Here is a 16,508-nt window from a genome sequence, read left to right on the forward strand (position 1 = left end):
GACAAATTCTACTAGGCATTTTTAAGGGATGCCATTTACAATGGCAAAAAAAAAAAATTTAAGTATAAATTAAATATGAGTTTAATGAAATCTGTTCAGGAGCTCTATGTTAAAAACTAGAAAACCTAAATAAAAGGAAAAAAAGAAGACCTAAATAAATGAGAGAGATACTGTTGCTGATGATTCCATATAGTTAAGATGTCAATCTTCTACAAATGACCTTTAATATTTTTTAATTAAAAAAAAATTTTTTTTTCTGAGAGTGTGTGCTTGGGGGGCGGGGAGGATCAGGACAGGGCAGGGCAGAAGGAGAGAGAGGGAATCTTAAGCAGGCACCACACCCGGCACAGAGCCCCATTCAGGGCTCGATCTCACAACCCTGATATCATGACCTGCGCTGAAATCAAGAGTTGGACACTTAACTGACAGAGCTACTCAGGCAACTCCCTCCAAATGATCTTTAGATTCAAATAATTTCAAACAAAATCCTAGCAGGATTCTTTGTATGTATAGACAGGATAATTCTAAAATGTATGTGAAAAAATAAATTAAAACAGCCTAGTATCAAAACTACAATGAGATATCACCTCACACCTGCCAGAATAGCTAAAAATCAATAACTCAAGAAACAAAAGATCTTGCCAAAAATTGGGATCCCTGCATGGCTCAGCAGTTTAGCGTCTGCCTTTGGCCTGGGTCATGATCCTGGAGACCTGGGATCAAGTCCCACGCCGGGCTCCCTGTGTGGAGCCTGCTTCTCCCTCTGCCTGTGTCTCTGCCTCTCTGTTTCTCTCTGTGTCTCTCATAAATAAATAAATAAATACATACATACATACATATATAAATAAATCTTTAAAAAAAAAAGATCTTGCCAAAGATGAGGAGAAAAAGGAAAGCTTGTGTACTATTGGTGGGAATACAAACTGGTACAGCCACTGGGAAAAACAGTATGGAGGTTTGTCAGAAAGATAAAAATAGAACTACCCTATGATCCAGCAATCACACTACTGGGTATTTACCCAAAGAATACAAAAACACTAACTCAAAGGATTACATGCATCTCTTTGTTTATAGACCCACTATTTATAATAGCCAAATTACGGAAGCAGCACAAGTGTATTGATAAATGTATTGATGTACTGATGTACAGATAAAGAAGAGGTGGTATATATACACAATGAATATTATTCAGCCATAAAAAAAAGAATGATGGGGCAGCCTGGTGGCTCAGCGGTTTAGCACTGCCTTTAGCCTAGGGCGTGATCCTTGAGACCCGGGATCGAGTCCCATGTCGGGTTCCCTGCATGTAGCCTGCTTCCCCCTCTGCCTATGTCTCTGCCTCTCTCTCTCTCTCTCTCTCTCTCTCTCTCTCTCTCTCTCTGAGTCTCTCATGAATAAATAAGTAAAATATTTTTTAAAAAAAGAATGAAATTTTTGCCATTTGCAAGGACATGGATGGAGCTAGAGAGTATAATGCTAAGAGAAATAAGCCAGTCAGAGAAAGACAAATACCAAATGATTGCACTTATACGTGGAATTTAAGAAATGAAGCAAAAGAGGAAGAGAGAGAGAGAGAGAGCACGATGAACCAAGAAAATAACTCTAAATTACAGAACAAACTGACGGTCCCCAGAGGGGAGGTGGGTGAAATAGGTGATAGGGATGAAGGAGTGCACTTGTGATGAGCACCGGGTGATGTATTATTTTTTTTTAATGTTTATTTATTTACGATAGTCACACAGAGAGAGAGAGAGAGAGAGGCAGAGACACAGGCAGAGGGAGAAGCAGGCTCCATGCACCGGGAGCCCGACGTGGGATTCGATCCCGGGTCTCCAGGATCGCGCCCTGGGCCAAAGGCAGGCGCCAAACCGCTGCGCCACCCAGGGATCCCGGGGTGATGTATTACAATGTTGACTCACTATACTGTACACCTGAAACTAATAAATAACACTGTATGTTAACTAATCAGAATTAAAATAAAAACTTTTTAAAAAAAAAACAAACTAAAATAGCCCAAACAATTTGAAACAAACAAGAAAGTTGGAGCACTAAATTTTAAGATATACTAAGAGGCAATAATCAAGGCAGTGTGGTATTAGTGAAAGGATATACACATGGAACAGGACAGAGAATCTCTAAATAGCCTAAACTGCCTTGGTTTCCTCAGTCTTGCAGACCCCTCTACACCTGCATTCTCCCCCTCTGCCTAACTGAACTCCACCTCTACTAGCATCCCTGTCTGTAATCTAATGCACAGTCTGCTCATATCCCAGTTACGTCCTAGTTTACCATTTTCTTCTCCTACTCCCAGACTCAGGGATTCTACAAATGGATGCTGCTCAGTCCAGTCCTTAGAACTTCATTTCTTGCATTTTGTCCACGCAGCAACCCAACAACTCACCAAGACCAAGCAGGTCTTAAAGGTAAGCCCCAGAAAATAGGTCTTTTACAGATACTTGTTGGTTAGAGTTGAAATAGCATCTTGGAATATAAAGGATGTTTTTTAAGAGGACCAAATGAAAATGATCCCTATTACAGAAGATATTAAGATCAGAAGGACATGTGGGCACCACAGTTGTTGAGTACTTAGAATATGAACACAAATAGTAGGTTAAATTGTAAAAAATCTAAAAGACTGTGAATGTTGTTTCTTGTTTGTAAAGATAGGAGCATGACAAAGGCAATGGGAATGTTAAGTACCCTTGTGTTAAAACAGTGACCAAAATTAGTCATAACAAAAATCAAGTTCAACTAAGGATTCTTAAATGGATCTAAACAGATTCAGTACCATGGCTAACATTAGCGGAAAAAATTTTAAAGTGACACCTATTAAAGAACAGCCAGTGACTAAAACAGTTTTTCATCAAATAAACTAATTTTTCTTTCTCCCTTAGCTAAACATAGGCACTCCTGAGAAAAATCCCTTCCTTTATTTAACAGCCTTAACTGGAAATAGCTTAGAAGAATTAAGCATCCATTTGTTTCTCATAAATGTTATACTTTCCCTAAAGAGAGGATATTATTGGACCATGATCAATACTGGCTTCCTTTAAACACACACACACACACACACACACACACACACACACAGATGGGGAGGGCAATGTGTGCTGATTTGTACTCATCTGTATACACTCTTCTGTTTGCCACATGACAAAAACAGATGCTCTGATGCAGTGCCATATGTAGTCACTGAATGATGTGAGGCTCTGTGACCCACCAAAATGAAAGTGCCCACATCTTTGGCATGGTTAGCTAACTGAGCCAACTCACACAATGAGATGAAATGCAGCAGAGGATACAGTGTGAACTTTGACCCAAAAGTTCTTCTTAAGCAGAGTCCATCCTTCGGCTGTTATGAATTACCAAAGATTCTGAAGTTTTCGGCAAAATTTTGTGTGCATAAATTTTGCTGCAGAAAACATTCACAGGGCAGCCCGGGTGGCTCAATGGTTTAGCCCCGCCTTCAGCCCAGGGCATGATCCTGGAGACCCAGGATCGAGTCCCATGTCGGGCTCTCTACATAGAGCCTGCTTCTCCCTCTGCCTGTGTCTCTGCCTCCCCAGCCTGTGTCTCTCATGAATAAATAAATTAAATCTTAAAAAAAAAAAAGTTCACAGCTTTAATGCAGGAGATGACAAACTTTTCCTTTAAAGGGTCAGGTAATGAGTATTTTGAGCTTTGTGGACCACATGGTCTCTGCTGCCACTGCAGCACAAAAGCAGCCACAGACAACAGTAAATGAACAGATGTAGTGGTTTCCAATAAAACTTTTATTTACAAAAACAGGGTGCAGGGACGTCTGGGTGGCTCACTGCTTGAGCATCTGCCTTTGGCTCAGGGCGTGGTCCTGGAGTCCCGGGATCAAGTCCCACACTGGGCTCCCTGCATGGAGCCTGCTTCTCCTCCCTCTGCCTCTCTGTCTCTGTGTCTCTCATGAATAAGAAATAAAATCTTAAAAAAAAACAAAAAACAGGGTGCAGGCTGGATTTGGCCCATAGGCTGTAGTCTGCCAACCCCTGTGGTAATGAATCCACACTCTTAGTCATTTCCTTCTATGTGTCAAAGACTCTGAAGTCTAAGTTTTTCTAATTCCTGAACAATTTTAAAATCCATTTGAATACATTTAAGAAATATATTCATTCTGTGATCTACTCAACTCCAATGAATGACCTCTTCCAGCATATTTCAGCAGCCCCAACTATGGCTAACTCTGCCTTTACCACAAATAGTTTCTTTTCTGAAATCATGAATTTCCAGTATTTATTGATTTAACAAATATTTTTTAGCTGATATGTTCTGGGCTCTAGATTTCCATTTACTGGTTACATAACCTATCTTAGAGTTCTTCAACTTTCTTTTCATTATCAACCACTCCTTAGGCATAAACCTGAGAGTCTTTTATTTTACCTACAATGAACAATATTTATTCTGGAATAACTCCCTCCTCCTCATCAATGAGTTCCATTCAAACACCTGACTCCTGAAAGAGACTCAAAAACATCACACAAGCTCTTTTCCAGTTACTGCGGCGCGAGCTACCATGAGCAGCAAAGTCTCCCATGACACCCTGTACGAGGTGGTATGGGAGGTCCCGCACGGGAACCAGTGCAAGCACCGGAAGTTTCTGGAGACGGTGGAGCTGCAGATCAGCCTGAAGAACTATGACCCTCAGCAGGACAAATGCTTCTCAGGCACTGTCAGGCTTAAGTCCACCCCCCCGCCCTAAGTTCTCCGTGTGGGTTTGGGGGGACCAGCAGCACTGTGATGAGGCCAAGGCAGTGGATATTCCCCACATGGACATTGAGGCACTGAAGAAACTCAACAAGAATAAAAAACTAGTCAAGAAGTTGGCCAAGTACGATGCCGAAGTATGATGCCTTTTTGGCTTCAGAATCTCTGATCAAGCAGATTCCCATGAATCCTGGGTCCAGGCCTGAATAAAGCTGGCAAGTTCCCTTCCTTGCTGACCCACAGTGAGAACATGGTGGGCAAAGTGGATGAAGTGAAGTCCACCATCAAGTTCCAGATGAAGACGGTGCTGTGTCTGGCAGTGGCTGTTGGACACGTGAAGATGACAGGTGATGAGCTCGTGTACAACATCCACTTAACTGTCAATTTCCTAGTGTCACTGCTCAAGAAGAATTGGCAGAATGTCCGGGCTTTATACATCAAGAGCACCATGGGCAAGCCCCAGCGCCTTTACTAAGACACAGCTTAATAAATCCTAGTGCTACTGTAAAACACACACACACACACACACACAAATATGTGGAATGATTGTCCCTTGAAATTTACATTCTTTAGCCCTAATGTTCCCATAGTTCTTCCCGTCATTTTTCTCTCACACGTCAGTAGGTAAACTCTTTACCATGGTATTGAAGGCTTCATTCCAGCATCTCCCAACACAAAATTAATGACCCTACCAACAGATGGGAACACTTTCAGTTTCCTACCTAAGACCCACAACCTATAAACATATTTGGATGTGAGTCCTCTACAATCCTTCTGTTCCCAGTGTAAGTATATTGCCTCCTCCTCCTGAAAGCCAACTCCTGCTCCTCTGTATTATCACAATCACTACCACCTCCTCATGGACTTATATCATTACTTAGTATGTTTGGTTTTTACAGAACTCTATTAGGTATCCATACTGTGTAACAAATAAATCACCACAAACTTAACTAATAAATTGGAAGTGGTCTAAGACATTAACAGTTTTGGAAGTCAGAAGTCCAGCACAAAGTAGCTGGATTCTTAGCTTAGAGTCTCACAGACTGAAATCAGGATCAGATAGGACTCCATTCCTTCCTCTAACAAGGCTGGGGGAGAACACCCTGCTTCCAAGCTCACTCAAGTCACTGGAAGAATCCAGCTTCCTTGCAGTTATAGGACTGAGATGCCCATTTCCTTGCTGCCAGCTGGAGGGGGCTCTCAGTGACTAGAAGCTGTGTGCCTACCTTGCTGCATGGATTCCTCCATTTTCAAAGCCAGCAAATGAGAAGTTTTCTCATGTTGAATCTAAATTAGACAAAAGCCATGTCTGCAAATCTTTACAAGATAATCCCCTCTTTATCTATAACCCCTGTTAAAATGGCTAAAGAGCAATATCCTTAAGCTTCCTAGAGGTTACCTGGTTTGATTGAGAAAATTTGTGAAGCATACATTCATTACTTGAAAAAGCCTTCAGTATAACTGAATAATCTGAGGTTTTAGCAAAAGGATAGATGTACACCCTTGGTTTCTTCTCTGAACCACACTTTCAGAAGCAATTTCATATTTTAACCGTATCTGCTGCCTGGACAGGCTCAAAATTAACTAAATCATCTAGTCCTGGTTCCCTTTTAATAAAACTTCTTTCAATTTAACTTTATTCTCTCATATTTTACTATAAGTAGTAAGAAGAAATCAGGCAGTACCCTCAACACTTTGCTCAGAAACTGCCATAGCTACATATCCAACTTCATGACCCAAGTTCTGCTTACAATTTCAAAGCCAACAACAGAGACTCTCCTTCAAGTCAAATCCCTCCCACACTTCAAATCTCTTTTGCCATGAATAATTCAGTCCCTTCAAGAGCCCACCTGATTAGCTCGATCCAATGAAGATAATCTTCCTTTCTTAACCATTCCGTATAATATAACCTAATCGTAGGAGTGTTGCATCCTGCTTACAGTTCACATCCACGCTCAAGGGGAAGAACAGAGAATCTTGGAGACCATCTTAGAATTCTGCCTACAACCAGGACTATGAGTGTAGCAATTCTGAAACTACTTTCTATGTATAGTAGCAATGAATAAATGAATGAAAGTAGTGGTGATGCTGGAAGCCAAACTTCTCACTGCTGAAGTAGTAAAATACAAACATGGAATGGAAAAAGGCTAGGAAGTTAAATTAGAATTACTAGATGTATCAGTGTGAACTCATGATTTTACACAGACACACGTATACATACACATATATACGTATACATATACACACATATACATATATATATAGTGTTGGTTGATCTCCCATTTCAGCTCTCTCTTCTGAAACAGTCTAGAAGCAAGTACATCCCAGCATTAGTGAACATACCAAGTGCCCAGATCCAGATTTGTAAACAGAATTCCGTAATAAAAGGACACATGGGTCAATGGAGAAATGGGTAACATCAGAGCAGGAAAAGTACAAGGAGAGCAGGAACATTTTGTTGTACCAGAATATAAGAAATTATCCCCAAAGTGATGGGGATATGTCAAAAGGACAGAAACCAGTGTCTGGGAGTTTCTCTTAGATAAAAAGCTCTGAAAATATTCAAAAATTGGAAAGAAACACAATGTACTTCCAATCATTGCACTTTGTAGGGTTTACATTTGTGGTTAAAATCATCACTTAAAACTGCTTATGGAAACAAAAATGTACCTAGAATTCACAGTTTAAAATGTTTTATTTCTTAGGAAACCGGATTTACCATTCAAAGGATATGACTAATCTGTTTCATCTCCAAATTCGAAATAGTAAATTTTTGGAGTGGCTGGATATCAGAATAACTACGTGTACTATTCAAATATAAATAAAGCTATTTGAAAACATGTTTTTCCTGTAATTATTTATAAAGCTCCTAATTTCCATAACTACAGTACATTCATGGAAAAATTGTCCAGTTAAAGGTCCAAGGATTCTAGGGTCCCTTGAACTTGTCCTCTCCCAATTTAATCATTTAGTTAAGAAAGAAATGGAACAGAACTGTTTTGATGTTGAAAAGGGTTGAAGACAATCCAAAGGAAATGTACTTAACAATATCAACTCTAGATGAATTGATAAAAGGAATTTTAATAAATGAAATTATAAAATTACAATCACAGACATTCACTTAATAATCTATGAAAACAGATAGATAATTAAAACAGGTAATAAAAGTTTTAATTTAACTTCATAGTGATTTGTTATGGAGTTTTGATGGATAGGACTACTTCTCAATCAAGAATAGAAATTTAATAGTCACACATTTGTGGGCTCTAGGCCAAAAAGCCCCATCTGAATCTCAGGCAGTGTGTGTGTAAGATTTCAAAGTAAGAAAGAAAAACACTCTCTGATTTGGAAGCAATGTACCAATATTGTGGTTTAGAATAAATGAGTTTTAAGATGACAATATAACTACAGATTTTAAAGTATGTTTTTGAACAGTTTAAAAGTTGATTCCTGCTTATCCCTGTCCTACTTTCCTAATGTTAAAAAAAAAAGAGAGAGACAATAAGCTGAAAATGGAGTCACTTATGCTAAGCCCATAGCACCAAAAAGAAATTTAATACCTAACCTATGTACAGTTTTCAAACTCCCCCAGGAATGTAATCTTAACTGGTCAGTCTGGAATTTCCTAATCAGCACCAGTAAGGTAATCCAACCAAAAGACCCTTTTGTACACCAAAGGAAGGTATAATCCTGGTGGAATAATCCTTTTTTCTATTTATAAGTTCCTTGTCCCATCCTCTCTCTGCCTTTAAATACACTGCATTTTGTACAGCTCCTCATAATTTCTATTTGCTAGATGAGATACTATCCAATTCATAAATCATTGAATAAAGATAATTTAGATCTTCAAATTTACTCAACTGGATTTTTGTTGAATTTAATACTACTCACCTACACCTAAAGAAGTAAGGTCCTATTTTCCCCAGATAAAATAATCAAGAATACCATGAACTCCAGACCAAGGATCTTCATATTTTAAAAAAGCAGCCCAACCTAATTTTCAAAGGATATCTTATGAAAAACTCCAACGCATAAAACAGACAAAACTGGAACTCCAATTTTGGAGTCTCCTTCCTGAAATGGAAGGCCCCTTGACCCTCACTCCTATTCTGAGGCCTCTCCTTCCACCTTACTGCAGTCCCTGAAGCACCTGCAGAAAATCCCAAGACTGTAAAACATGCAAAACATGGATCCAAGCAATAACTGATGTAAAGGTCCTGGTATGATCAGAAAAGCGTTTTTTTCAGATGAGTAAGGAAAATACAGACATACAAAAATTTGAAATGTTATTAGTTATGATTGATTGTATTTGGGTAGTAGAACTATGAACAATATTTTTCCCATATTTTCTACGGTTCACAGGAATTACTGTTAGAAACTCAATAATCTTAGGGCATCTGGATGGCTCAGTGGTTGAGTATCTGCCTTTGTTTGGGTCACGTCATGGTCCTGGGGTCAAGTCCCACTTCAGGCTACCGATAGGGAGCCTGCTTCTCCGTCTGCCTATGTCTCTCCTCTCTCTCTGTGTCTCTCATGAATGAATAAAATCTTAAATAAATAAATAAATAAATAAATAAATAAATAAATAAACTTCATTTTTTTAAGGAATAAGTACATTGTCCCTATAATGCACTCGGTTGTATATTAACAGAAAAAAATTTCTGTACTAGTACACTTAAAAATATACTTGAATGATGTAAAGATTAGAGATACATATCTAACAATTTAACAATTAGAGAGGGCTGTTTATATTTGAAGTATACAATATTTTAATCACAATAGATCAAATATATTTGTTTCCTTTACTGTCCTATTCATTGGCAATTTCCAGTAAAGTCACAAGTTACTAATTACTTCTGGAATCAGAAAAGAGGTTAAAAAGTTAAGGAAAAAAAGTGTCCCATGAAATCTACTATTTTCAAATAATAATTCTTGCATTTCCAAAACCCATCAGTCAAGCCAAAGACTGCAATTAAGAGATCAGTAACATTTCCTAGACAAGTAAATAGTCAATTAATTACATTTGCTTCTGGGAAATGTAGGAAGTAAATATTAACCAAGATTTTGAAATCAAAATGGAGATATTAGGCAAGTGGGGGGAGTTACAGTAGACAGCTACATTATATAGTAGTTTTCTACATATTGGTAACTAAATTTTTTCCCAGTTTTATTGAGAAATAATTGGCATACATCACTGTATTAGTTTAAAGGATATAACATGATAACAGGATTTACAAATATTTTGAATTATCACAATAGATTCAGCTAACAACCTTTATCTCATACAGATATGATATAAAGAAAAGAAAAAAGTAAACAAACAAAAAAGTTTTCCTTGTAATGAGAACTCTTAGGATTTACCCTCCTTAACAATGTTCCTGTATGTCACACAGTGTTAACTGAGTCATAGTGCTGTATGTTATGCACCTATTTTACCCCTACTACTTATTTATCTTGTAACTAGAAATTCGTACCTTTTGACTACTCTCCTCCAATTCCCTTATTTCCCACCTCCTGCCTCTGGTAACCACATGTCTGATCTCCTTCTCTGTGAGTCTGTGGTTTGTTGCAGCGGGGAGGGAGGGGTTGCTCAGTTTTTTTTCTTTTTCAGATTCCACATATAAATGAAATCATACAGTATTTCTCTTTCTCTGACATTTCATTTAGCATAATGCCTTCAAGATCCACCCAAGTTGTTGCAAATGGTAGGATTTCCTCATCTTTTATGGCTGAATAATATTCAGATATATCACAACTTCTTTATCCATTTATCCATCAAGGGACACTCAGGTGTTTCCATGTATTGGCAATTGCAAATGATGCTGCTGCTATGAACATGGAGGTGCAAATATCTTTTCAAGTTCATGTTTTCATTTCCTTTGGATATAGTCCCAGAAGGGGAATTGTTGAACCATATGATAGCTCTATTTGTAATTTTTTGAGGATCCTCCATCCTATTTTCCACAGTGGCTGCATCAATTTACATTCCCACCAACAGTGCATGAGGTTTCCTTTTACTCCACATCTACCAGCGTTTGTTATCTCTTGTCTTTTTGATACTGGCCATTGTTAACAGGCTGATGGGATATTTCACTATGGTTTTAATTTGCATTTCCCTAACAACTAGTAATGTTGAGCATCTTTTCAAGTACCTGTTGGCCTTTGGTACATCTTCCTTGGAAAATGTCTATTCAGGTACTTTGCCTACTTTTTAATTGGGTTTGCTTTGTTTTGCTATTAAGTTATAGGAGATCTTTACAAATTTTGGATTTTAACCCCTTATCATACATATGGTTTGCAATTAGGCATAAAAAGAACAAATCTCAACATAATAAAGATCATGCATGACAAACTCACAGCCAACATCATACTCAATGATGAAAGATTGAAAGCCTTTCCTCTAAGATCAGGAATGAGACAAGGGTACCCACTCTCATTACTACTATTCAAGACAGTACTGGAAATCAAAACTAGAACAATCAGGCAAGAAAAGAAATAAAAGATATCAGAATTGGAAACTAAGAGGTGAAATTCTATTTGCAGATGACATTATTCTAACTACAGAAAATCCTAAAAACTCTTAGGTCTAATAACAAATTCAGAGAAGTTACAGGACAGAAAACTAACATTTTTAAAAAATCAATAGGTTTCCATATACTAACAATGAAGTTTCTGAAAAAGAATTAAAGAAACTAATCCTATTTATAATAGCATCAAAAACAATTAAATAATTAAGAATAAATTTAACCAAGGAGGTAAAAAATAACTATGATAACTCAATATTTTAATTTCCTATGTTTCTACAGATTTGTTTATCCATCCTTGTCCTACTTTCCTAATCATCTTATTATATGTATTATAAGTCTGAGACTGCAGAAGTAGCCAGAAACAAAACTAACCGGATTCCTTTCTTCTTGAAATTTTCTTGGCTACAACCTAAATCCAAAAAGTTGTAGTCTTTTTATAATGTAAGAAGCCCTGAGTGGCTGAAATAATTAAGAAGAGCTTAGACTGGCAAAAACTTCTCTTCCTCATACTTTTTAAGAAATACTGATGGGACGTCTGGGTGGCTCAGCAGTTGAGCGCCTGCCTTCGGACTAGGATGTGATCCTAGGGTCCCAGGATGTAGTCCCACATCGGGCTCCCTGGATGGAGCCTGCTTCTCCCTCTGCCTATGTCTGTGCCCCTCTCTCTCTGTGTCTCTCATGAATAAATAAAATCTTAAAAGAAGAAAGAAGAAAGGAAGGAAGGAAGGAAGGAAGGAAGGAAGGAAGGAAGGAAGGAAAGAAAAAGAAAGAAAGAAAGAAAGAAAGAAAGAAAGAAAGAAAGAAAGAAAGAAAGAAAGAAAGAACAGACAATCCCCAACGGAGCCTTGCAGCCGGAAGGGCCTTTCTGCCTGTCTTGTCCTTTCTTGCCTCCTTTCCTCCTTTCTTTCTTCCTTTCTTCCTTCTTCCTTCCTCCCTCCCCCCCCCCCTCCTCCCCTCCCTCCCCTCCCTTCCTCCCTCCCTCCCCTCCCCCCCTCCCCCCCCCCCCCCTCCCCTCCCCCCCCTCCCCGCCCCTCCCCCCCCCCCTACCCCACCCCCAAAAGAACTGTTGATGGTTAAGCACAAGCTAAAAAGAGAATAAATTAAATACAAGTTTTTAAAGGTTTCATTTCCACAAACCAGTTGCTTAAATAAAGTTTGGGATTCCCAAAAGCTTCAAATAAAGCAGATGAAAGCAGAATTAAGTTTAAGACAGGGAGAGTGATCTAGAGGCCTATCTGCTCTCCTTCCTTACCACCATCACTCTCACATCATCTTTGGTGGAATCCTAGGGGCAATGATTTTAAAGAGAAGGGAATGAGAAATTCTAGTAAAATACATGCAAAAAAAAAAAAAAAAACCACTACTAAAGCTACCATTGCAATCTAATTGTATGCTTAAATTATATATGAATTCTGTTTGAATCATCTAACACTGGGCACTTAAGAAACAATTAGTCAAAAAATGCATGAGACTGTGATCCTTGATCCTCATTAGGGTTGAGAGGCACTTCACTTGGTTTCAATAAAGGGCAGTTTGAAACACAGTATATTAATTTATTCCAACAGCTCAAACAGAACATGTAGATTATAGTCAATTCTCATTATTTGCAGTAGTATAGTCTATAAAGTTCTTAAGCACTGAATTATCAAAATATAGGGTTGGGTTCATGCAAGCTTCCAGTCACATTTTCTTCAATCAATATATAATTTTGTTTATGTTTTTGTTTAAGGACCTTATTTAATATATATACCTGATTCATTAACATTGAACTCATAGCCAACAGCACAGCACTGTAAGTCATGCCTGAATGAAGCTTGCCTAACATATATATTTTCTCTGCAAGACACACCATGGACTTCTTACACATAGGAACATTAGACAGTGCTACAGCAATTCAGCACTTACCTGGGGGCCATTTTAAACAGCAAATCACCAACAAAAGGCTCACAAATAAGAAAAAGATAGTACTACATAGACCTCTAAAAGGACACTTGATTACAAAGTGAGAGTTGAAACAAGAAGAAAGCATTAGCTTTATCTTTTCCTTTTTTTTTTTTTTTTTTTTTTCTGCTCTGTGCAAGTGCATGTCTCTGCAAATGACCACAAAAAGGCTGTGTATTGACTTTGGGGTTATAAAAAATTTTTAGCAAATACAGCAACCACAAATAATGAGGATCCACTGTATTTTCTTAGACAATCAAATCTATGAGACTTTGATGTAGCTATAAACCTTGATTATTAGTGTTTTAGAATAAGGTACTAGGACAGGAAAAGAGTGAGTAAAAATCAGAATTAAAATTGAGGCTCAAAGGGTACCTGGATGGCTCAGTGGTTGAACATCTGTCTTCAGCTCAGGGCATGATCCCGGGGTCCTGGGATCAAGTCCCACATCGGGTTGCCCCCAGGGAGCCTGCTTCTCCCTCTGCCTGTGTCTCTGCCTCTCTCTCTCTGTCTCTCTCATGAATAAATTAAATAATCTTTTTAAAAATTAAAATAAAATATAGGGGATCCCTGGGTGGCTCAGCGGTTTAGCGCCTGCCTTCGACCCTGGTCCTGATCATGGAGACCTGGGATCGAGTCCCACGTCGGGCTCCCTGCATGGAGCCTGCTTCTCCCTCTGCCTGTGTCTCTGTCTCTGCCTCTCTCTCTCTCTCTCTCTCTCTCTCTGTCTGTCTCTCCTGAATAAATACATAAAATCTTTTAAAATAAAAAAATAAAAAATAAAACATAATTGAGGCTCAAAATTCTGCACCAACCATATCCACTGACACTATAATATATCTGTGGTAGGTTGTATTATTGTTGCCAATCCATCACTTCTCCTATATCCTCAACTTTTGGCATGTGATACTGCAGTTACTCTCACTAAAGACCTGGGCAATTTCTCCAGTTACCCATGGTCATGTGATTTGCTCTAGCCAATGGAATGTCTATGGACATATGAGCAAAGTCCTGAAATGTGCTTCTAGAGTTGAGGCTCCTTCTTGTGTTTCTGCCATCACCATGAGAAAAACATGCCCTCGGGCATTTCACTTGTACAAGGAGGAACAGAGACACATGGAACAGACCTAGACACTAGTTGTATCTTGGAGCCAAGCCCAGACATCTTACAGATATGTTACCCATTATAAATAATCCATTAAGTTTGATAGCATTTATGCAGCTATAGTTAATTGATATTTAATATAATTTTAAAATATTATCTCATTTAAAAATCTTTATATAAAACCTTTTTTTTTAAACCTTTATATAAAAGATCCTCTTTTTGTTCTCGTCCTAAAGCTTAGTATATAGTGGATTTGTAGTATGTTGTTTCCAAAGAAGGCTGCACCCATATCTCCCATCCCATAGGATCTTTGACAATGCAATCTTGTCATTCACCCACCAAATGGTGAAATCTATCTCTTGTCTCCCCAAATTTGAGTTGGCCCTTACGATGCTACATAAGACTTGAAGCCAGACCTTATAAAATCTGAAGTATCCATGTTCATCCTTGGAACCAGTCATCCAGCAAGAAGTCAAACCACACTAAGCCCACCACACTATCAGAAAGCCCAAGCTAGACACCTGGAAAGAGAAAATGGGAGCGAGAGAGAGCATGCACATAAGTATGCACATGCACATAGTGGGGAAGGGGGAGGGCTGGAAATAGGAGAGACACCAAGGGATAGAGCACCAGCTATAAATCATCTGAGTGAGGCACTTTCAACATTAAAACCATCCTAATGCCCCAGCTGACACTACATGAAGCATAAGAACTTCTTGGTCGATCCACAGAATTGTGAGAAATGATACATTCTTTAAAACAAAGCATTAACTTTTAGGGTAAATCATAGCAACTCAAATAAGTTGTGAATAAATGTGTGCTGAATTAATTAAATTCAGTAAAATATGCTGTTTAATCCTTACCTTGGTGTTTGCCATGTCCACAATATACTGGTCTCCCTTTATACATTCCATTACTTCAAAACCATCTCTGTCAATCACTTTGGCCTGAGAGCTTCCAGATACAACAAGAATCATGTCTCCTGTGTTACTATACTGCAATGACTTGATCTGATGGCTATGTAAAAGAAAAAAGAAAAAAATTATGTCTTAATGGGCATGTTTACACTTTCAATACATTAAGCACTGCCAGAAAAAAGTCACAACTGCACAAATTGATAATTCTTCAAAATCAAGATCATCAACCACAAATGGGCCCTCAACAACAGGGGCTATCCTGTTAGTACCTTCCTCCCACTCTGCATAGCATCTATTAAAAAATATCTACTTATCTTAAATCTTCAACCCAATCAACTCTCCTTCTTTCAGCTGTTGATTTGTCTGGCTCCTTCCCCAAACCAACAAACAACAACTGCCTCAACTTCCTCCCACTATGTCATAAACTTATCTATACCTGAACACCTCTCTTCCTCCTCCTCTTTCATTACAATGGTGGATGTAGACCTCTCCTTGCCCAAGGCAAATCTAAGACCTATATTCTGGATCCCATCCTTTCCAGTCTCCTCAGGAACTTCTACTGATTATCCTCTCTCCTCCCCTTCACAGCTAAGTGTTTGAATAAGTTTTCATCATCTCCTTCATTTCTCTAGTACTACAGAATCTTTGCACACTTACCACCCTGCTCATTCCTCCAACTTCCAGGATTTGGTCTGCTGATGGCTAACAAATGAACTCCCTTATACAAGATTATGTTACCATTCCAAAGCAGCCCACATTCAATGCCTGGCCAATGTGCAGTAAAATGGCCCAGCCCTCTGCTTCAGGCTGGGATCCACGGGAAGAATTATACCAGCTTGAGATCTCCCCATGGGAACAGCTGAGGCTGCTTCTGCAACTATAGGAAAATGTAATTACTGTGCCTTCCTAAGAGTATTTTCCTTGCACCTTCTCTCTCAGGCGCCAATCCCAATGCACTCCTCTGCCAACCTTCTGCATGCAAATCCTGGAGTTTCAAAGTATGTTTCTGGGGAATCTGACTTGAGAGAGTGGGTACCAAAAGTGGTCCTATGAAGTCAATTCCACGATGAGATCACAGAGTGGCTAGCAACAAGGACCCCATCACAGGGGGTACATAGTCCCTGACATGCTACAGGAGTACAACTGCAACTGCTAAAAAGTTCATTGTGAAAGGAGAGATAGTGGCTGATGTGGTTATTCCAGGCATTTGAGAGGTACAGGAAAAATAAGAACTAAAACCACTATAGAACTGGATAGCTATGACCGGGTGTAGTCAGTGCAATG

At 38.7% G+C, this 16,508-nt stretch overlaps 1 protein-coding gene and 1 pseudogene across 2 annotated transcripts in view; one reads left to right on the forward strand and one right to left on the reverse strand.

Annotated features, from left to right (window-relative positions):
* Positions 1-16,508, reverse strand: part of WDR70 (WD repeat domain 70) — a 296,044-nt gene that overhangs the window by 193,309 nt on the left and 86,227 nt on the right. For both annotated transcript variants that reach the window (XM_038535279.1, XM_038535280.1), the window contains one exon: positions 15,171-15,324. In XM_038535279.1, the coding sequence (XP_038391207.1) occupies positions 15,171-15,324 (154 nt within the window). The remainder of the gene's footprint in view (positions 1-15,170; positions 15,325-16,508) is intronic.
* LOC119871562 lies at positions 4,544-5,209 on the forward strand (annotated as a pseudogene).

This window comes from Canis lupus, chromosome 4 (genome assembly GCF_011100685.1).
Source record: "Canis lupus familiaris isolate Mischka breed German Shepherd chromosome 4, alternate assembly UU_Cfam_GSD_1.0, whole genome shotgun sequence".
Classification (NCBI taxonomy): Eukaryota; Metazoa; Chordata; class Mammalia; order Carnivora; family Canidae; genus Canis; species Canis lupus.